General features: G+C 35.8%; 1 protein-coding gene across 1 annotated transcript in view; it reads right to left on the reverse strand.

Moving 5' to 3' along the window:
- Positions 1–704: 704 nt before the first annotated feature.
- The window catches only part of LOC136811121 (ubiquitin carboxyl-terminal hydrolase 34-like), a 52,950-nt gene continuing 30,536 nt past the window's right edge, over positions 705–23,118 (reverse strand). The window contains exons 32-65 of the mRNA XM_067067726.1: positions 20,179–20,348; positions 19,100–19,302; positions 16,420–16,765; positions 15,640–15,773; positions 15,113–15,192; positions 14,508–14,586; positions 13,669–13,755; positions 13,290–13,364; positions 12,439–12,596; positions 12,256–12,304; positions 11,613–11,870; positions 11,277–11,342; positions 10,764–10,845; positions 10,371–10,428; positions 9,605–9,644; positions 9,205–9,237; positions 8,953–9,001; positions 8,408–8,493; positions 8,000–8,083; positions 7,586–7,692; positions 7,085–7,259; positions 6,621–6,775; positions 6,237–6,315; positions 5,894–6,020; positions 5,410–5,520; positions 4,781–4,885; positions 4,403–4,530; positions 3,926–4,049; positions 3,606–3,691; positions 3,122–3,178; positions 2,846–2,929; positions 2,455–2,589; positions 1,759–2,137; positions 705–1,476 (exon numbers count right to left, since the gene is read on the reverse strand). Of these exons, the coding sequence (XP_066923827.1) occupies positions 1,019–1,476; positions 1,759–2,137; positions 2,455–2,589; positions 2,846–2,929; positions 3,122–3,178; positions 3,606–3,691; positions 3,926–4,049; positions 4,403–4,530; positions 4,781–4,885; positions 5,410–5,520; positions 5,894–6,020; positions 6,237–6,315; positions 6,621–6,775; positions 7,085–7,259; positions 7,586–7,692; positions 8,000–8,083; positions 8,408–8,493; positions 8,953–9,001; positions 9,205–9,237; positions 9,605–9,644; positions 10,371–10,428; positions 10,764–10,845; positions 11,277–11,342; positions 11,613–11,870; positions 12,256–12,304; positions 12,439–12,596; positions 13,290–13,364; positions 13,669–13,755; positions 14,508–14,586; positions 15,113–15,192; positions 15,640–15,773; positions 16,420–16,765; positions 19,100–19,302; positions 20,179–20,348 (4,447 nt within the window). The 3' untranslated portion in view covers positions 705–1,018. The remainder of the gene's footprint in view (positions 1,477–1,758; positions 2,138–2,454; positions 2,590–2,845; positions 2,930–3,121; positions 3,179–3,605; positions 3,692–3,925; positions 4,050–4,402; positions 4,531–4,780; positions 4,886–5,409; positions 5,521–5,893; positions 6,021–6,236; positions 6,316–6,620; positions 6,776–7,084; positions 7,260–7,585; positions 7,693–7,999; positions 8,084–8,407; positions 8,494–8,952; positions 9,002–9,204; positions 9,238–9,604; positions 9,645–10,370; positions 10,429–10,763; positions 10,846–11,276; positions 11,343–11,612; positions 11,871–12,255; positions 12,305–12,438; positions 12,597–13,289; positions 13,365–13,668; positions 13,756–14,507; positions 14,587–15,112; positions 15,193–15,639; positions 15,774–16,419; positions 16,766–19,099; positions 19,303–20,178; positions 20,349–23,118) is intronic.

The following is a 23,118-nucleotide window of genomic DNA, read 5'->3' on the forward strand; positions in this document are numbered from 1 at the left end:
TTTTAATGTAAACCTGATAAAAAGGTTTAGTTTTTGCATGGTACCCTCAAAATCCTAGATCCGCCCCTGATTCCTCAGCTTCTTCTTTGCTAAATCTGTTTATTTTTCTTATAGTGCTCAGATTTGCTCAGATCCATAAGCCGCCTAACTGAAAACGAAAGTGAAATCTACCATTTTGAAAAATTTATCCCTACACGCCAATTCGACCGCGTCCGCGGAATGTGGCTAATAAAAGTTATCTCTAAAGTTCTATTTCAATGATCTTAAGTTATCAAAAATCGCAAAGAAATTTTTTTTCCAGCACGCCGCATGAGAGCTTTTTTTCTTCACCCGCATAACGCAAACACTACATTTTTCATTTTCGCCTTACCTTCAACCTTTTTTATTCCTCAGGAAACTTTTACTTTTATCAAGCTAAAAAAAAGGTATAGAGGTTAGTTACCTCTTGAAACATTTTAGGTCCCTTTACCCTGAGCTGGATAAAGACGAGTTTTCTTCGCCAGGTTTTCCGGGCTACCTTGTATTTTGAAATTTACTCGTAAAAACGTTTATGACGGGGTAGTAAGATAATAAGTCCCTAATCACCGAAGTGAGACAAGATTGATATGTTTTTCAGCCCTTCCTAATTATTGATATGTTTTTCAGCCCTTCCTAATTGTTCTAAAAACTCTTTCTCTATTCAATACAATATCAGAATATACATCTCAAGTTTTTAAATGTTTAGGTATTTCTTTCAAAGTATCAATAATTATTGAAAAACATCTCTATATAATACAAAGGAAAAAAGTTATTTTAAAAAATACAAAAAACAGCATTCGCAAAAACCAACAATACTTTGGTAAAATTTCTATCTAAAAAACTAATGTGACGAAAGATTGCGTACCTTTGACCCCGAACTTCTCCCAATTAAAAACTTGAATAACAAATGAATAATTCTGAAAGAAATGGTATGCTATGCATAAACTTACGTAGGTTGGTACACACTTCATAATATAACCTAGCTTATCACAAAGGAATATCATTCCGCTACTTTCTTCCGCCGTCTATCGAGTAACATCTTCAAATTATCACAAGTCTTTCTAAATGCCGTCGATGATTGGCGATTTTTGGCAACTGCTGGACTTTTGTCGGGTGACGACATACCAGAAGAGCTTTCGCCTGACGAAAAGTCGTCGGAAGAAATGGAACTGTCGTCAGAATGTTGGGCAGCGGTGGTTGTTGTCGTTTCATCGCTTCTATAAGATGGTCCAGCAACCATTTCGATCTCTTCACTAGACGAAGGTTCCATTATTTTGTGGTGATGTGAAAGATACCTTTTCTTTTTCACAGGTGGTTCATCTGTATGAGACGAAGAAGAAGTTTCCAAGTCTTTCTTTCGTGATGTTGACGGCCCTTCGTTTTTCATTTCCTCGTCCCTTTCTGCTTCGACTTTTTCCTTCTTCTTTTCTTCTTCGTCACCTTTTGCCACAGCACATTCTAAAATATGAACAACGTTCAAAGCTTCAAGAACTTAAAAGCATCGGGTGAGGGGGGGGCATTGGCTTTGCGAATTGACGTTATGCGCGGCGAAAAAAACTGGCTTTTAAAACGGCACCCTTACAGTGCAACAAACATTTTCCTCAAATTTTCAATTCTTTAAGGGCAACAAATTCAGAATTTCTGGGCTAAAGCCCTTACAAGATGTTTGGCCTGAAATGTTTTACCGGTAACTATGCTACCCAGAACATAGGATTTATAAATAAAAATAATTTTTGTTACCTTCTTCTCGTGCGATATCTTCTTTCTGGTCTTTCATTCCTTCTTTCGTTTGATCTCCCTCTTTTTGTTTACAAGTCTTTCCTTCTTTTGGTGACGTTTGTGATGTAGCTCCTTTTTCCTCCTCTTGATCGTTCTTTGCTTTCGTTTTCAGCTCTTCTAAACGTTTCCGTTCCATCATCAATTCTTCCTTATGTCTCTCTTGCTCCTTTTCTTCTTTCCTTCGTTTGGCTTGTAATTCTTGTTTTAACAGTATCTGTGCTTCCTCCATTTTCAATGCGTTACACTTGTTGATGATTAGTTCGACTGCAGTGTCGGTAGCTTCCGAAATGTTGAAATCTTCCGACGGTACAGATAAGAATAGGTACAATGCTCTCATGTCCTAAATCAAAAGAACGGTCACAAAAATCAGTTTTTCTTCTTCTGGAATGTTTCGAATTCTTGATATGCATGAAGTTATCTTTTATACAACGAAAAACACCGGGCGATTGCCAATAGTTTCATTGTTTAAATTCAAAACTGTTGGCAAACATCCGATGTTTTTCGGGTGTTTCTGTATAAAAGATTGTGTTACTATAATATCAAGAATAACCACAAGCTTTTAGCCACCCCCCCCCGACTTTGACTTTTACAGTAACATTATTTTATAACTTTGGAAAACCAGAAAACAACCGTCTCCAGTATTGTACGCGTACATACCCCGTGAAGCTTTGCGAAGAGATCTTCAAACTCAGCACTGGAAAGATGCTCCACTTTTTCGACTTGACTTTGAATACCATTCTCGATATTCATAATAACCATTTGCTTTTGATCTTGCAATACCTTTCCATGGACCTAAAGATCGAAATCGAAAAATTATAACAAAATCATAAGCATAAGTATATTTCGATATAGATTAAGAAAGGCATTTCGATATGTATGGGATGGATGAATGGATGAATGAACTGTTCAATCAATCAATTTAACGCTGGTTACGAAAGGTAAAATTAATGACGGACAAAGGTGTTTCTTTTATATTATTGAAAAGTAAATTGCTCTCGATAAAAATATGAGTACATTTTGTAACCGTTGATCAGTCGATCGTTCTTACCTTAGGATAGAAGTGGCTGACAAAAGAATAGAAGTTATATTCGTGCAACAATTCTCGTTCATCCAGAAACACTGTGTCCAAAAACTGAAAAGATAAGAATAACAAGGAATGTTGGAGAATAAAGTGGGCTCGTAAAACAAATATACCGTTGGTGAATCAAACCGAACATACTTGCTAATCAGAAGCCTTCCTCGTTAAAAAACTTTGAACTGATGATCTACAAAAACTAATGGGTCTTCCATTGACTCGAATTATGATGAAAGAATTTTTACTCACCTCTATGAAGGAGCCCGTTAGAAGGAGGCTTTGAACGCACTTTCGATATTTTGGATTCTAAGAAAAGAAGAGAAAATTTTTAATGTAATCATTTTGATAAAGACTTTATTTGAACAAAAAGTTTGAGAGAAAAGGAGTAGAAGGTTTATTTCACGCTTGATGGGAGGAGGGTTATAATTTGTGTACCAAAAAACACGCAATTAATTTTTAGCATTAATTTTTAGCAACCAGCGTCGTGTTAAAATTTCGAAATGCAATAGAAAAAGATATTGCTTGTAGCAGACGATCGCGGCTTTTTCCTCAACACAGTTTCGTTTGTAACTTTTAACAAATAAATCGCCACCCCTCAGATTAAACGTCACTTGCAGTACTGTTTCAAGGAACTGGCGTCATTTCAATGGAAAGCAAAACACGTAAAACGTCAACAAGGTGACCAAAAAAGCGTGGTGAGATAGAAAAAGAAGCAATGAATAGAGTGACTCACGCTACTTGATTTGTTCCACACTTCTTGCCATAGTTTGGTGAACATTTTAAATTTCAATGGCAAAACTTCAACCGCTAACATACAACCTGTAAAGAAAAATTTCAAAAAATATCAATTAAAAAAATTCTCACTTATCAAAGAGAGAGCAGAATTTATTGACCAATCAGTAGATAATGAAGAAGAGCGTAAGTAACCACAATGTAGATAAAAGACTCAGAGGCTTTCGGGTTAGTTTCAGTCTTTTAAAGTGTCCGAAAATAGGTGGGTCAACTTTTTTTGCATTGATTCACACAATTACATAATTGAAGTAAAAGACATACTGAGGTCAGTGATGATTGGTGGTACTGGATCCAGGTTCAAACCATATCGACATAGCTTGTCCACAAACAAATGATACTTCTCAAAATATTCACCTAAGTTGCCTAAATAATCATCGTCGTGAGCCTAAAAGGGAATGAGTTGAAGATGAAAGTCTGATAGGTGAAGATTACAAAAGCTCTTAGTTGTCAGTTTCCAACAACTATTTATTGATGATGGAATCTCTTCAGTTTAAGTACACTGCACACAGTCTACCAAGCTCGCAGGAACGACATCCGAAAGAGGCCCACCCGAAGGCACGAATGTCTAGTTAATAACTTCCTAGTCAAGTTACTCGTGTCATTTCTTTAAGACTATTATTCTATATGAGGTAAGCCTTTTAACAAATCAAACTTCAAATTTGCGATTTTTCATATAAGAATTGTGAAACCGTTAAAACATGGAAAGTCCTCTGGTCAGAGACAAGTTAGTCATCTTACTTTGATCATGTCAATAATGTTTGGGTGCAACGTCATGTTCAGTTCGCCACAGTTATTGGTTCGTGAATTTCGGCGTGTGTTCGATTTCTGTTGAGTGCCGATCTTCGGAAAATATGGACCAATTGGACCTAACAACCCGAAAAAAAGATCAACCTAATTCTAACAACCGAAATGAAACATACTAATCTCCAAACCCCTTCGATACATACCAAAGGGACTGTAACAGAGTTAAACTCTATGAAGCACTATTAATTACCAAAATAACGGGATGAATTCCATTCCAAAATAAAAAGCGACATTGGAACTAAAAGAAGATCTCAAAAAACCTCCTTAAGATAGAGAAGGATAACAGTGTCGTTATAGATGAATAACACATACCATGATTCTGTTTCATACGAATTGCCATGTGAGATTGATGAATGATGGGGCAACATGTCTCTATACAATCCTCTGTGTAAATTTGCAACATGATCGTCAGCAAATCTGAACGTGCACGCGGAAAGGAAGAATGAAATATTGGTAGCTATTGATAGGCTGTAGTAGTTGAATAAAAATTGAAGCCACTGCTTACAAAGGATCTTTCTTAACAGCAGACGAGAAAGGTTTTCTAAAGTCTGTCAAAAAGATGTGCATTGTTTTTATTTTTGACCATAACTTTCCAACCGGTTGTCGTATAATAAAAAAGTTTGGTTTCGTTGGAAAGATATTTGAATGTGCTTATATTTTCAAATAATTAATTTTTCAAAATTCGTCCAAGAAAGTGAAAAATCGCAGAAGAAAATATGCTACTTTTGATAGAGAGGTGCTACGAAAATGATTTTTACATCAATCGAAAGCTGAATAATACGCGATTCCAAAAATATATGGGTTCGGTTCAAGATTTTGTTTATATTGGAAGATTTCAAGGGAATACAACCTTTAATTTTAGAAAAGAATTATGTATTGTGATGGCCGGGTATTTTACAAAAACGTAGTAATGATGTAAAAGGAATGGAACGGCAACATACCTAAACACGTCTTGTGAATTTCACGAGGGACAAAGGAATTGAGAAGGGAAAGAGCTTTCACCATGACGTCACTCCGATCTTTCCATCCCTGAAGTGCGTTGAAAGCTTTCGCTATAAAAAGACAAAACAAAAGTAAATACAGTTATTTGAGATGGAATGCGCATTAAAAAATCTAGTTCATAGTTCTATAAAAACTTACTTTCGAAGATATAATGTCCTAAGCCGCCCAAAGCCATCCAGAAAGGGCTTGCAACAGTTGACTCTCTTATTCGAACTCGAAGGGGGAATCTAATTTGTTCGAATTATCGAAATATTCGAATAAGAGAAGTTCGAATTATCGAGAGTCGATTGTACGATTGTTGAAGGAAGCCGTCAATCACCAAAAAAATGGATTGAATAGGTCGACTGCAAGGTAGAATTGTACAACTATGGCGGTACGTATTTTCAAAGAGCACTGAGCGAGTATTTCTTAGTGAGATCTTACCATTGGTTTCGGAATGCGTATGACAACAACTGACTATGGTGTGCAGCAGGTTGGTCACTTCCATGATGTCAGGCGTCACGTTACACGCCGTCGCTTCGTGGTACATTAAGAATAACGTAGAAAATGCCTAACGTAGAATGAGAAGTGAAAAAGTTTAGATAGCGAAAACAACATCGTCTGTAGAAACAGCCTCCCGGACAGAACTCCACAAACACTAGTAAAGCATTCGCTACTTAAATAGGTGAGCAAAAAATGCTTGCGAAGAGTTGGTTCTCATATCCTATAACGCCCAAGGACTTAAATGTTCGATATGTTCTTATAGATAAGGTCAACATTATTTTACCTCTCCGAGAGGGTTCAATCCATTACATGCTGCTACGTGGATACAATCTTCTTCAGAGTCGATCAATAATTTCAATATACTGAAAAGAAAAAAAACACAATTCATTAGTGATCAGAGAGAGTTAATAATTGTCCATCTGAATTTCAACTTGGATAGAATATAGAATGTCAACTTTCAATTTCGTAAAAAATAAATATAGGAAAGCTTACAAAAAGGTTAATACGCTAATCTTATTTTTTTCACATTTTTTACCGCAAAATATTCTTCATTTTGACCCATATCTTCCGCCTTTTTCCAACTCAACCAACGGGAACATAAATTGGTGAATAAAATACCAAGCCGTCCTAACAGACATCAAAATTATTTCGGGAAAAGAATACATACTTGACGAACGTAGTCCAAGTGTGACCACCGTCCATACATCCACAGAAAAGCTCGATGGCTTTCCTGCGAAACCTGATGGCAACCACAATGTCTTCTTCAGTCTTGTAATTCAGACCAGAAAATAAACGGATGAGCTGTAACAGTTCTTCTACCGCCTATAATGGAACATTATTCAAGAATTTGAGTGAGCAAGTAAGCGAAAATAAGTTTTTAAACAGACGGTATGTTGAGATGTTAGAGAAATACACAGTTAGAATTGAATTATCAAATATCATTTGGAATTAGCTTTGAAAACTTTCATCGACGTCTACCTAATTCAGGTAAGCATAGTATCAAAAAAATAGAAGTTGAATGGGACAAAGTCTTTGCATTTTGAGTTTGATTCAATACTAAATTCAATCTTAACCTGAATTTCATTATTTCAGCTGGATCTGGGTGAAAACCGAATTTAAACCTATTCTTACCTGTCCGTAATGGTTTGCACGTGGTATCAGATGTTCGAAAGCCCACGCGATGTTGGCGTGCATCGATAGCGTCTTACAGAACTGATTGGAATAAGAAGCAGCCAATCGCAAGAGGCCGTAGTATAAGGGAAGCGTTGCGTTGTTGAATGAAATAACTTCTTGATCGTCGTTTGATCTGAAAGTGAATTCAAAATGATGATTGAATTATGGCCATGCTAGAAGCAGTTTCAATAAATCACTTGCTTGAAACCACACCCTCACGAAAGATCGAATTAAGATTGAAATTTGAACAACACAATCACCCACTGTTCCAAGGTATTGTAAAGGTCTTCTATTGGCAGAGAAGACTAATCATCGACAACAAAGGACCCTTTAAGCATTTTTAAAGTTATTGTCGTGGTCAAATAGTAGAGGGACTACAGGTTACATATTAGAAGCTCGAAAATGCCTTTAAACCATAAGGGGTGTACAGTAGGACAGCGAGCAGTAGAAAACCCTTACAAGATGTAATTGTATGCGATATTGGTGATGACGTCATCATTTTCTGTAATAAATTTGATGTTATCATCAAAGCCTTCACACACGTGATACCAAAACATTAACAAAGCCTGGTGCAAAAGAAAAAAAAGTTGTTTATTGCAAGGTATTATAAGTTAGTTTGAAATTTTCAATAGTTGAGAAGAGAATGCAACGTTAAAGAAAGCACAGAAGTCAAATAGACGGCTGGTGGACAAAACTTTGGGCAGTTATTTGTAGAAGAAGTGTTCAAACTTTGGTAGAGCCATCTGATTAAACTTGCACAAATTAAAGTTTGCTAGTCCAATCAAATAAGCTAAGGAAATTTAAGAACTGGCCGTATATAATTTATTGCAATTGAATGAGCATCTTTATGTTATAAAGAAATATCTATATCACCTGTTTGTTAAAATGTACTGGGATATCTGGTTCCGACATCAAAGGATGATATAGACCCCATAATGCATTGCTGTACGGTGTGAACTATGGTAGAAAAAGGGGAAGAAATTGTCTGTGAATAGAAAGAACTCATGATAAAACAATGGTAGAACACAAAACCAATTGAAAAATTGAAATGAATGGTCATCAAATATTATAAAGAGTCTTGAGTTGGATGCAAACAAAAAATAGTCTTATTGTTCAGAATGCTGTTATCCTTAACCATACCCTATCTAACGAACATAGTTCACCAGTTCCAAAAAAAAGCGGTCAAATTTTTATATGAAATAAAGTCCTCATAATACACACTGTACAAAAAACATCGCGCCCCTGTTAATTCAATGGGAACCACAGAACAAAGGGACTTACAATTGATCTCTCTTCATCGGTCAAACAAAAGAAGTTCAACAGGCTGAAATAATTGACTAATTTCGTCGTGCCAGCTTGCTGCTTGTCTAAAATAGAGGTGTAAATAAACCGGTATTAAGAAAACTGTCGTACGTCAAAAAACCTGGGTAGTTTATGGTTTGAAGGGTGTATGTGAGTTTCTTACCTTTCGCCCGTCTTACGAAAATACCGTAAATTTGTCACACTCTTTTGATCGAATTTCAACAATTTTTAAAGTTTTTAAATTAAAATATTTCCAGACATAAACAACTCTTACTGATGCTTAGTCTAAGATTAGGATAAAATCTCTCGAATATTGATGGCGGAAATAATAAGGCAGAGAATTATTATCGACTTCCTAGAATTAAGTGTGATAAGTAAATCTTTCGGGGTTCCTGAAAGGATAGTACTTAAGTTCGACGAGGTTGAGTTAAAAAAAAAACTTGATTTAATGAGTGGTCGAGACATTTCTCTACGCATATGAAAGATTACCATTCAGTGTTTTTCACAAGATCAAAGAAACTCACCGCAATATTTTTTCAAAGAACTCAACATGTCCAACAAATATTTGAAGATCTGAAAAGCAAGTTAAAAAAAAAGCCAAATTTAGCGTTTATAAATAAATAGCACTGATAGTTAAGTGTCATCGAGTGCTCTTAAAATATCAAACATTTACCAAAACAACCTTTGAAAAATAGATTATAGATACCAAGAAGCCATAAAAGAGGATTCAAAAAATGAAGATCTCTGCCAGGTCATGACTGTTTACAAGTACAAACCTCGTGTAGAATATTCTTGGCTTCAGTTGACATCTAGAAAATGGTAGCAAGTAGTAACAGATCAAAGTGTAAAGTGAAAACCTTGCCCGACCCATATTATATATATGGTGAAGATCAGAGATCTGACCTCAAGGAGAGCAAGTGTTGAAAATACTAAATAAAATTAAAATCAAACATAAAAGGGACTAATATCTTTATAATTATACGGTTTTTTCTATTTTTTTGAATTTTTGTAAATATATAAATCAAACACTCATTAATTGCCTTAATTGACTGAGTGGACTATTAATGGGTCAGCGGTAACATGCAAGTAGCATATTGAAACAATAAGATTTTCTTCCAACCACAAAAAAAGGCGGCAAAAAAGGTAAACAAAATATTCACGGGCTTCAATAATCACCTTCATCTCTTTCTGCGAAGAAGTAAACATTCGTTGAGCTCTGAAAAAGAAAACCAATAACTGATGTGACCTGCAAAAAACTTGTTTGGGTCTTTCCGATTTTCTCCAAATTTAGGAAGAAAATCGAAGGAAAAGATAACATGCGAAATCTTTTTGTTTCGACTGTGAAGATGTTGCAAGTTATAAGCTGACTTAAAAAGATTGTAGAAGAAGAGAAAAACAGACATAATAATGCCTTGCACGTTAGCAACTCTCAAGCAGAAATTTTTTTACATATCAAACTATTCAATCCATATTTGGGAGAGGAAGGACTACTCTTCAATGCATGAAGAAGAAAAAAACACTTGTTATAACTCAAAGTTTATTGGGCTCTCCAGAAATTTTTTTTACCCCCACTGTTGAGGATATTGATTTTTCGAAGTATCTAACCCCCTGGATATCCTGCTTTTTTAGTAAAGACCCCCTGGATATCCACTCTTAAAATATGCTCAACCCCTTGGATATCCTCTGTTATAAAGATGCTTACCCCTGGATATCGTATTTTTTTACTTGAAAAGACACTTTACCCCCTGGATATCCGCTCCCTTGTAGATATTTAACCTCCTGGATATCCTCAACAGGGGGAGCACAGACTATTTCTGGAAAAGCCCATTCGAAGATTTTCTTTCCATATTCACTAAGACGGTAGAAATATGTCTTTGGTGTCTAGGAATCCCTAAAAAGGGGTAGATTTCTAACCGTCCATGGAGGAAGAGAGTATGTTTACCTGAAAGCTTGAGGGAATTGGTTGTTCGGTACAAGACAAACCAACAGAGATGAAGCTCCTATGATTGATATGAAAAAAATGTAAGCAATATATTAGACAAACGATTGTCTATCCAAGATAGATCTACCCGTCGACCAAATAGAACTATCTATCGGAAAGAACTGGTGCAGTTACTAACCAAAAGAGTGCTGGTATACATTTTCCCCATTGATACGGCCTATTTTCCGACTGTTTTCCGTCTTTATTTGCATTTACTTATCTTAGTCTTCAATATTTTAAGATAGTAAAGATCTTAGAGGTTCAAAATTGTTTCCAGTGATTTGTCCCTCAAAATCACACAATCGTGTGCTTACTTTATAGAGCCATAAGCAAAATAAATCGAGTCATTCTCACCGGCTCTCACACGTGGGCTGTTGTCACTGATCAAATACCGCTCCACCCATTGGTCCATGTTCTCACGAACTGCTTGATGCGCCTGAATAAAAAAAAAAACGAAAAAAAAATCAAATGGCTAAACATTTTTTATGCGAGAACAAATTACATAAGAACATAAGGCTTCAAGGCAAAAGAATTGAGACCGTTCTTTGAACTTTGTAAGGTTTTGGAGACTCAAAAGAAGTGTTAAAATATTCCCGCAATTATTTTTAGGAAATAACAAAATGCTGAAAATAAGAACATTTTAAGAACATTTTTAGGGTTGAAGCCCCAAAAGTTAGGAACACCTGAGAGCTTCAAAACTTTTAACGTTCTTTATAAAAAAGCTTGTATATGTCACATTTCGACCTTATCACCGAAGAAGTCCCTGTAAAAACTATATTTTATGTCATCTTAGCCAGAACATTCAATATGGGCAAATTCAAAAGCTCGGAAAACACATTAATTAAGCTATATGAAGACGAAAAATACCTGTTTATTTCTAGGCACTTGTGTTGACAGCCAGTCAAGCGTGACGGCAGGATTGCATTCCAGTGACTGTAAAGATAGAAAGAAAGTGTAAAAAGGTTTCAAAATAAAATTATAGGATGTAGGAAAATGGCAAATATCAATTAAAATCAATCCTAAAAATTGAGAGGATTTAGTTATGAACTGATTTAAGAATGAAGACAATTAAAACACACTAGTGGGGCAGCTTCAGACGTGGCCCAAAACAAAGCTCTTTAAATAGGAGAAAAATAGAAAGGTAGAAATGGTAGTAATCAGTAAAATGGATAGGACAATTATAACGACAAACATTGCAATTACCTGCCATATCCTGGGCAAAACAATTCCCATGAAAGATGGTAACCCCGGTAATCCATTCTCCCCGACGTCAGTTAGAAAAGAGAGCAACTTGAAGAACGGCTGCGCTTGTTCCAACGGTAGCTTTTGTGCTGACGACAGCAACATTTGAACGATCTGTGATGCAAGCACTTCGTTGTAACATGATAGATGAAAAATAATGTTTGCCGTTTGTCTAAGATTGATTGCATCTCCCGTGATTTGATAAATGAAGACAAACTCCTGTGAATGCAAAAAGTCGTTGAAATTGGTTCAAAATCAAGGAAATGATCAATACAACGCCAATTTGTGATAGACATTAAAGTCATAAAGTTGACTCTCTATAGTTCGATCTTCAAGGGACCAAGAATTTCTTCGAATTAGAGAGGGATTTGATTTGTAGAAAGTGTTTTCTATGACTTTTCACCTAAGGAGACTTATATTTTAATTCGATTTAAAGAGGTTTGAATAAGAGAGTTGACTGGAACCTATTATTCAAAATATCTCCTTTCAGCGCAAAACATAGTGTGAAATGGTTATCCATCTCATTTATAAGCAGTCCACTCTTAAATATCGAAAGAGTCGCTTAAGTGTATGCCTCAGGAGAGCTTTTTAAAAATCTACTAACCTTTTCTGGTTCAAAGCATTTCATATCACTCTCTGATAAATGTAGTTCTCTAAAGAAAAAAAAAAGAAACAAGAAAAAGTCAAAATGTCAAGACACCTCTTATCCTTGGAGGATGCAATTATCCGAGTTCATTGGATAAATCAAATCTACCCACCACGATATTAGACCAAAAACCCAACTTACGGGCCATCTCTTGCTTCTTCCAAGAGAAGAGCGATGGAGCCGATCATCTTGTCTAGAGCACTGGGATAGAATTTCTCCTCATTGGTCAGCATTGTAGAGATGATCTCGTCATCATCCAGATCACAACAATCTTCGTCGTCATCGCAACCAGCGTCGTGCTGAAAATGTGCAAGAAAAAACGATGAAACGATATGAAATGCAACCTGTCAAACCCTGAGGGGGCTGGGTTCGAGTTTACCAAGTAAGTACCAAGTTTAACTTTAAATGTTGCTTTGATTTTCTCGTAGGCACAGAATTTTGACGTCAGTCCCGGCTGGTAAAAATAGCTTTGTTATGTTTAGGGCTCATAAGTGTATTGGATAAACGACACTTGTAAATATCCATCCACCCGAATACTACGAGGAAACTGGATTCCAATTAAGACCCAATTGTTTTTTACTAAAAATGTCGAGAGTTCTAAGATAATTTTAAAAGTAATTTTACCATTACGTCAACTAATTAAGTTTTGCAACCACATTCGAGGACGACCCGAAGGCCCTCTTTTCTTTAGCTGCCTACCCGAAGGTAGGGGAGGGCGCCACTCCTTTCCCCGAATTGTTCCACTTACCCTTTACTAGCAGAGAGAACAGAGTACCATTAATATGAATCGGCTGGGGGTTGAACTCACAACCTTGCGAACCGTAGCCGAATGCCTTACCTTTACACTACGGTCGTTAACATCAGTTGAAATTGATTAAAAGGAAGGTTTTCTGTATTTGTCAACTTGAAATCAGGGATAAAAAAACCAGTCTCAATAATTTATTACTACCAGGCTTTTGTTCGTAAAAACAACGAAGGCTTAAAATACTCACCGTATCTGCTGCTTTGAGTGAACTGTAGAAATGGACCAGTCGAGAAATACCACTCAATTTCAGTAAAAAACCGCACTAAAAAGAAAGAAAACAATCTTTCAGTTTAAGTATTTTACCTACGTGTACTAAATCTCTATTCAGAAAAGTAAAATGAGCCTTTGAAAAACAATCCAACAACGATAAACCTTTTCACTATGATTTTCAAGGCATAAAATCCTTAATTTTATTATATCTGGCACGATCATACTGACTTATTCTTAAGTAAGTAAGGCATCCGATGTCTAATGATAAGGTTGACGAATGGGCAAGGAGTTTTCTCCAACATGCAGTACAGTGTAGAAATGGTCGAAAGCTAATGGATTGATTTATATTTCGTTACCTCTTCATGGCCAAGCGATAGAAACTGGTAGAGGAATCCAAACAGTTCTGTCAGGTTCTTACAAAAACTCCGTAGGTTCTCTTCAAGCTGGTAGTGAAGGAAAAAAATACAAAACATGAAGTAGAAGTGCGTAGACGGGGCAATTAGAATTATTGATTCAGGGAAAGAATTCATAATACAGACGATGTAATGTTTTATACGGAAGCACCCAAAATAGCCCGGACGTTTGCCACTAGTTTTATTGTTAAATGTTAAAACTAAATAATACGTGCCTCCTTATAAAAAATTACGTCATGAATATCATGAATTCTTGAGACATAATCAAGATGATGTACTATCATAATCACCGAAATAATTAACTTTAGCACTCGTTAGGAGCGCCGATAGTACTGAATATTTTAATTATATTAAAAAAGTTTAACTTGAATTGGACTGCACTACGGATGAGCGATGTACCATTTTCATGAAACGAGTCCCAAAATATGGTTTTCACACGCTTTTTTCGTCAGTAGACAAAGACAAAAAGGTCGAAACTATAAACGGTACAGAAACACGCCTCTGCAACTTATCAAGCGATGTCAAGGTGGGAAATGCGTTAAAACCTGTAGCCAAGGCTGGATAAAACGTTGGTTTGCCGTCACCCGACCTTAGATTCCGGCGGTAGAAATGAAATGTTTACATTTGGGTAATTTTGAAATGAAAACAAAAGAACTAGAAGGGATTTTATGATTTATAAACGTAAGATAGAGCGAGACAGACACCATAGAGGCTCCGTTTTGAAGTAAAAGATTTTGTCTTTTTAAAAATGGTAATAAATTTTTTTTTTAGTCCAGCCATACCTGAGCAAGAATAGCGGTGACAAATCGAGTGATGGGCGAACAAGATCCAATACCACCGTCATCCGCGCATGTGCAATCTCTGTAAAATGAAACGAAGAAAAAGGCAGTAGTAAAAGTGTTCATGAAATTCATCAACATTTCCGAGCGTTTATCTTTTTCAGCTTTCTCAGCAGTAAGGAAGTGTTGATCGGAAGTTAAACGTTTTATGTATAAGGAGTGGGAATTAGTTCTTTATTTCTTGTTTGGGCGGTTGTTTTCAAAAATTGCTTGAGGCTACCTCCATGTGAGGGGGCTTTGTTTTGGGTAATCTAACTGGGTATAAAATTGATTGATGATTAAATTTTCTGGGGACTAGACCCCTCTGCATTCTATGAAATTCCCGATTAAATAATCGCTTCACATTCAATCCATTGCTGAATATTACAGGCTCGATTTGTTGAAATTATATTTCATCTGATTTTATATCATTAGAATTCCAGAAGAAATGGACAGATGGCCGAGAACAAGACCTCAAAATATTAGAACAATCAATGAGCTTATATTGACCACAGGCCAATGGTGTTTAAGTGAATATCTTAAGAAATATCAAAAAGTATATTCCGTACTCTTCACACTGTTTGGTGTACAAATGAACATAAGTTTTCCGTAACGTTTTCACTGCCACCAAACATAATTGACAAAACATCTGAAAAAAAGAAGAAGAACCGAGTTTTTAAACAGGAAACTTTATTTCGACACGGTTTGTTTTTTAAATGACTACACAAAAACTGACAAGCATTTGCGTAAAAGTTCTGAAAAGTTCCGATAAAACGGACAAGAACCTGTACGCAGTATTTGAGGACATTTTGTATTCATTTGAGTGTTGGAGTATCCTATACGTCTAATTCACTTTTCGAAAGCCTGGGCTCCGAACATTCGCTTCTTTGACATCACTTCAAACTTTTGAAGCTCTTGCAGTAATCTCTATCTCAACACGTGATTTTTTTTATCACTCTGAGCGGTGTCGAGGGAAAGGCCTAAGAAATGGAGTGAAAACCCCAGCTTTTGGTGAGGTGCCTTTGTCTTTGAGCTACTTTAGTTCACTGAAAATGATGATTAAAAAATAAAAAAAGCTTTAAAAGTTGAAGCCTACTTGTCGGATGTGTTGGGCGGGGCATTTGATCAGTAATTGTTGTATCCACCAATCATCTTGCGCCATTTGATCGAGGAACCATTCACATGCAGAATGACAAGTGTCCAAACAATGCAACAGAAAGTCCACCCAACCTGAGAGTACGCACCAAAATTTTGATTCTTAAACCGTTCAAAAACAGCTATCGGTAGAGCATTTGCAATCTAAGGGTTAAGGGTTGTGGGTTCGACCTCCGGTCAATGCCAACTCAACGAATCGATAGCTTAGATTGGATAACCTTATTTGAGCGGTAAGTTACTGGGAGCTGAGAGAAGGTGTGGCGCCCAACCTCTGCATTCGACCCCAGCCCCTCAAGGTCTAGCGCAAATAGAAAAGAAGATAAATTCCCTCACTCCCGGCTCTGCCGACAGCCAGCAGATGAATATACTGTAGTATTTAACCTTTTCAACCCGAACTTTTCAAAAGTATCAGAAAGAAAAAACCACCTTAGATAGTGATTCAAAAGGAAACCATATTCAAGTGTGGTTAAGAATTCAAGGGCTGTCATGTACAGTCAAGCATATGATACTTTAGGCATACAAACTTTGGCGAGCAGAAACTTTCACGATTTTTGCGAATTTTGGCCCTTTTCGCCAATCCAGGAAGTATTTGTCCCTCTAAGCCATTTTTTCATGTGAAAATTCTCAATTCTACGTCTTGATTCGCGAAAGTTTATGCTCACGAAAGTTTGTACGCCTAAAGTAATAAGAATCGTTCATTTAGCAAGACAAGCAAAAATACCTTTCATGTTCATTTTCTCACGCGAATGAACCAGCGTTTCCAGAACAAACGAAGAAGACAATTTGAAAGTATGAAATAGAACATCTTTCTCGATCGTCCGCGGTACGTGATGACAGAACGCCCAAATGAAATTGAAGTAAGTTGGATCGTACACCAGCTTGTCTTGAAAGAACTGATAACTGTCCGCCCATATCTGCTCTTGCAGTTCACGCGGGATACTGATAGTTTTAGGTAAGCGGTCTTCGTTGTCTAGTTGACAATGCTCGTAGAACAGCATGTAAGCGCTGTGTGTTTTCTCGAATGAAAAGTCCATGTATTTCTCGGTCATCGCGTCAAACGTCTTCGTCTGTAAAAGAATGGTGGAAGATTTGGTACGTTCCTTACTGACCCTTTTTCTATTTTTGGGCCTGTGGCATATGAAGAGCCGGCGTTAAAAGGGGCAAAATCTAGCATTTTTAATATAAAAAGGGGGTTAAATTTTGAACGTTTTTACTTGATGTAAGTGGTTTATATAAGAATCTGTGTTCAACAAAAACGGTCGTCATTTAGGATAAAGGCTTATTTGTTACAGCATAGAGGTATAAAGAAAAACAGGAGTTGAATGTGTCGGTAATTGGTCGTTAAAGTCTTTTGATTTCTTTTATAAAATGTATCAAAAGAAATTCTAAGCTCGCCCGATGAAATAAGACTTTTTAGTAGAACTTAAGTTTGCTCTGAACATTCTAATAATCAGTATTGAAGATTCTAGCCTTTTAATATACGAAAATTAGATAAAACTTTGTCCACGAAACAAGTTTATGTTCCATTTCGTTATCCGTTCAATTTTGTTTTGAAAAGATATTTTCTCAAGTCAGAAAACGAAAAGTTCTTTATAAGCACACACGATTTCAGACTCAATTTGTAGACATAAAGTCGCTAGAGAATTTTGGAGGAAAGTATCAAGCAATAGAGTTCACCTTAAAGAAAACATTGATCGAAAAATCTTATCATTTGATGAAGGATTGCCAAGTTTACAGGCCTTTTTTTAGTCCAAATATTTTCTTACACTGATGTCAGAAACAATGAATCTGGTCTCATCTAATTTCTAAAGCTTAAATGAGCCAATAAGATTTCACCTATGGATAAGAGAGCTTATTAAAAATGCACGATATATGAGATTATGAGCATGCATACATCGTAACTTTTTTAATCGTAGGGCGAGCTTGGTTACAATAGCATACTTCTCCCGTTTCTTTATACCTCCATGGTTACAGGAAGTTAATTAACGTGGATATCTTATAGAATTCCTTGCTTGTCATAAAATAATAGCCTTTTGCCAATACATGACGACTGGCTTATTCAAAAAATGTTGATTAGTATTTTCTATGAGTGAGGGTGAAATCTGATAACCATTTAGTTCTCTTGCTTATGTAAACATACAAATGCAAACATTTCTAAAAAGCTTGTGATAAAATATCACAAGTAATGTTCTGAGGTTTATTGCATATGTGATAAGGGTGAAAGAGGAAAGCAGATGAGACTTGTAGAAAACGTAAACCAAGGAAAATGGATACAGCTCACAGCGCTAATGATCCTTCCAGAACGACTGGAAAACAGGATACAGAAGAAGTCGAGACACTCAAACAAAACAACAAACTGAAGGAAGACTATGAACTTAAAATACAAGCATTGATGTTCGAAAATAAAATCAAGTTATTGCAACAAGAAAACGAAAGTAGAATGAAGATATTAGAGCTGGAGAATCAACAGAAGGTGAAATTTATGGAGATGGAAAATCAAAACGCAATGAAACTGATGACCAAAGATACGGAGATTCAATCGCTAAAACATCAAGTTCAAATGTTGAATTTGAAGTCGTCAGAGAATGGTGGCGGTAGGTCAAAGATAAATGAAGACGGGGGCGAAGCGTTAGCAAAGAAAATGCTTCAAATTGAACAAAAAATGGAATCATCGGGAAAGGAAAATCAATTGCTCCAATCCAGAGTCGATGAATTAGAAAGAAAATTAGAAACGAAACAAAACATTACAGAAATCCCTCACATGGGAGATAGAAGTACATTGTCAGAAATGCATAAGTTGGAGTGGGGTGCAGAGAAATTTATAGAAGGAAAGACCATGAATTTCAATCTATATACCTCTTACAATGAATGGTTTGAGGACATTTGGAGCTTTATGGAAAATGGAAAAGTATACAATTCGAATGATTATTTCTTCCTTCGAAAAAACATGACGGAGAAACACGATGTATTGTATTTGGTGTCGCAGAGAAAAAAGAGGGTAGTACCGCAATGGCATAATACTGTGATTTGTGTGGAGGGTCTTAGCAGTGAAGTCTGGCATACAGCAATATTCAAAGTTTTTTACCCGAGAGATGCAGAGAAAGCACTGAAAATGGAAAGAGCAGGCACTGGCGACAACTTTCAGCGATGGTCCATTAATAACGTACCTGCAGACATTTATTACGGGGATGAGAATTCCGTCATAGTTTATGGTATGATCGACAAACAAGGAAAACATGGATTTAATTACATAGAATAAAAATACGAATTTTTAAGAAAAAGAAAAACCTACCTTTTTTACACGCAACTGATTGATCATACGATCTTGGTTATTTTACTTTTTTCAAGACAATGAATGAAACGATTCTTTATAAAAAAGTAAAAAATTTATAAAAACTCACGGTCATTTCACCACCAAAACATTCAGCGGCGATTTGATTAGGATCAAAATGTTTAACTTCTGCGTCGTTGAAAAGGTACCAACTATTCTCCTTGGGCGTGCTTCGGTCACGTATGAAACTATAATAATGTCCACCTTCTGCCGTTCCAGTGTGAACCACCACACCGACCAAACTGTACCAATAGCCGGGTATCTCGTCAGGGTCTACGACGAAAGTGATTGGACAAGATTAACAGGAAAACAAAGCCAACCCTCAGATATACATTAACCAGTGTTACGACCGGTTTTGGTGAATAAGAACGGATTGTCTAAATTCTGATTTCAACTTCTGCTATCAAGGGCTTAGCTCGGACGGAAATCCATGTTACAAAATTCAAATGGACAGATTTTGCAACACTGATTATCTGGTTTTTTTAATACAACTTAAAAATAAAAATTAGGAGCAACACCAATGACCAAGATTTGCTATCAAACAGAACTTTACCGTTTGAATCTGGCAAAGTGGATAAGCCTCCAGATAAAACATAAGTAATTTTATTAGCGATAGAATAATACTTAGATTAAATGGATGTATCGAGGCCCAAAGCAAAATGATACTCTTCATAGTAGTATAGCATGCTAGGCGACTAGTTCAGTCGTAAGCAAAAAATAATTGAAAGGACAAATTATAGTTTATACAGACTAATATTATCCCAGTACGATCATTGTATTATTATCATTATATAACAACAATTATTACTGTATTACACGAATTATAAACGACTCCAGTCCGTCTTCATACACGTATTTCTTATAAGAACATCCAAATTTTTGAAGCTTCCGGATGTTCTTAATTTTTTGAATTTTAAGCATAAAAATGTTCTTGACATGTTCTTATTTTCGCCATTTTTTAGTATTTGTGTCCATTTTCCTAAGAAATGATTGGGTGTTTCAGATTCTGCGAAGCCTTAAAATGTTCTTAACTTGTTCTTAACATCTTGGCAATCGAAGCCTTATGTTCTTATATAGTTTGTTCTTCAAAAAAAAAAACGTGTACAATCTTCTTACTCAACGAGAAGCAGAAAAGAAAAATGTCCGTACCTCCGTGCTCTTTACGTTTGATGAGATACTGTTCAGTGTAGGCGGCCATGTTAAGTTTCAAAGGGAATGAGAAATGTGTGTTGACTTTCTCCTTCATCATGGTCACCATGTTGAACGTATAACGCATCGTGTTGAAACACAACACTTTCGGCAAAGACTTGAAACACGCTCTGTAAAGAAAAAACAAGTGATTCTTTTATGGACCTACCTGGGGAGTTTCTAAACATCGACCAGAAATGGCGACCACGACCAGCGACCAGCAACCAGCAACCAGATAAATTTGGGTTATCGAGTTTTTTCTCTTTCACCAACGTAGAGTGTCTCTCTTTATCATATGAATATATCATATTGACGAGTAAGCTCACCCCTGTTTCATATATTTAGAGCCACATTCCCTATGCATAAAACAACCATTTCGACGCTCTTGGAGCTTGATCATGGTGTCAATTTCTATCCTTTTGTATCATCAGCATCAAAATATTTAGCGGCATAAAATTTTTTGAAATTGGTTTGAGAAGCTTTGTATTTCATCATCAGATTGTTATTTCTGTCGAAATTTTGATTAAATTCATATCTCTATAACTGGCCTTCCCAATTTTTTCCTACTGACAAGTTCTATCCATTCATATTAAAGGCATCCGATTCAGCATGATTAAAATATTCGGTGTAACAAAACTTTGAGACATCATACTTTTAATGGCCCTGTCAATATTTTTGTCAAATCGTGTCACTTTGTTAAGAAAATCACTGGTTACTTCAAAGGTCACTTTTTAGTATTCTGAGGACTTGATTTAGACATTCTCTACGGTGGAGAGAGCAGGTAAACTCGATAACCAAATTTATCTGGTCGCCGGTCGTGGTCGCTGGTCGTGGTCGCCATTTCTGGTCGATGTTTAGAAACTCCCACCTACCTGGCTGAACATTAAATTCAAAACAAAACAACTTGGAACGCGCTCTGTAAAGTACGACAAGTGATACTTTTATGGACCTACCTGGTTATGCATTTAACACATATATAATTGATATCTACGTGAGCGTGACCATTAAACAATCATTCAGAACACAAATAGTGACGATCTATTAAAATTAGTCGTTTGTTTCTTATAAAAAAAACGTTTAGAAACCAAAATTTCATGCTCTTGAAATATTCTTTCATATTCAAGACTTTGTGAGCAAAAACAAACATCTATCTCATCAAAAAATTGAGTAATTTGGCTAAGAACATTGATGTATGCTCATTAATAGTGATTCTTATAGATAAACATGCGTTTTTTGAGCCAACAAAAGTTTTTTGAAAAAATCTGCTTGAGCCATCTTTTACCTATGATGGCACCCTACTTTCATGCAAAAAAAAAAAACAGAAAAAGTTAATGATCCAATTTTTCACAAAGTCCAAAAAACCCGTTATTTAGCCGTTTTTTGGCCCAAATTTGCCCAAATTTTTTTTTTTCGAAAGTCGGGCTCCGCCACATTCGAGGGTTTATAGTTATGCATCTTTGTGCAAAAAATCATAAAGAATCAAAGAGCCAATCTTGAGAAAAGCTAATACCTAAGTAATTGGTAATGTGCTTATAAATAAATATCAAATTTGGCCAGTTTTTCTATATAAACACGCCAAGAAACCAAAATTTCATGTCTAAACACACATATTCTTTAAAAGTAAGCCCTCATAAGCAAAAAAAACATCTATCTCATAAAAAAAATTGAGTACTTTAACTAAGAACATTGATGTATGCTTATTAATAGTGATTCTTATAGATAAACATGCGTTTTTTGAGCCAACAAAATTTTTTTGAAAAAATCTGCTTGAGCCATCTTTTACCTTTGATGGTACCCTACTTTCATGCAAAAAATCAGAAGAAGTTAATGATCCAATTTTTCACAAAGTCCAAAAAAACCGTTTTTTAGCCGTTTTTTTGCCCAAATTTGCCCAAATAAAATTTTTTTCTCGAAAATCGGGCTCCGTCACGATCGTGTTCAAAAAAGAATGACATAATTCAACTTTTTTAGTGATGATTTTAAAAAACTTATAAAATGTGATATTTTGTGGCTACAGTTTAAAAAATTAATTTACACGTCCCAAAATGACAAAAATTTCTTTTGCATTTGAAACGAAATTTCTAGTGATCTTCAGTGGCTAGTAATTGGCCTTCAAAGTGTGTGAAAGATTGTGGATAATTTTTTGAGTGGCTAATTCTACCAACTAATTTCAAAAAGGTGTAGCAACTTCAATTTAAAAGATCATCCAAATTTTGCACAGGTTACATCGAATAATAAAATTTTGAGATTATGTGAAAAAATGTGGGCTATTGATCCTTGAAAGTGAAATAATGTGGTTAATAGACTTAAAATGCACCCAGAGACAAAAGTATTGAATAAAAAAGTCTAATCGTGGAATTTGAAAGTTTTTTGCTTGAGATGATACTTATTGAATGGTTTTGTTTTCATTTTCTAAGGATACAACATCAGACATGTGAATTTAAGTGGCTAAATACTCCTTGCAATTGTGATGTTTGACTTGAGGAAAAACTAAATTTTGGGATATTGTGCTAAACATGTGGCTAATTCCATAGAAATACTTTTTGTAACACTTCCTGTATGATTTTGTGTTAAAATGTGTGGCTATTCAAAAAATATTTGCATACAAGTAACTAGTAGTTTTCCTTCATTTTAAGCCGAATTTATAGATTTTCCCTGTCATGTTTTATTGCCACAATTAATCACATATCAATTTTAAAGAAAGGCATGCAAGGTATCAAAAGAAAGCCAATGAAATTTTCAAAAGTTTAGACAAGGTAATTTTTTCACTCACAATGTGAAAAAATGTGGGTAGCCTTTTTAACAATCTGGAAATTTTTTTTAGCCACGTAGAATCACAGGGCAACTATTAGTTGATACTTTTGAATTCAGAAAGTGAAAATTTGATCTTCAAGCTATAAA

Source organism: Clytia hemisphaerica, unplaced genomic scaffold (genome assembly GCF_902728285.1).
Source record: "Clytia hemisphaerica strain Z4C2 unplaced genomic scaffold, Clytia hemisphaerica genome assembly, whole genome shotgun sequence".
NCBI classification, from domain to species: domain Eukaryota; kingdom Metazoa; phylum Cnidaria; class Hydrozoa; order Leptothecata; family Clytiidae; genus Clytia; species Clytia hemisphaerica.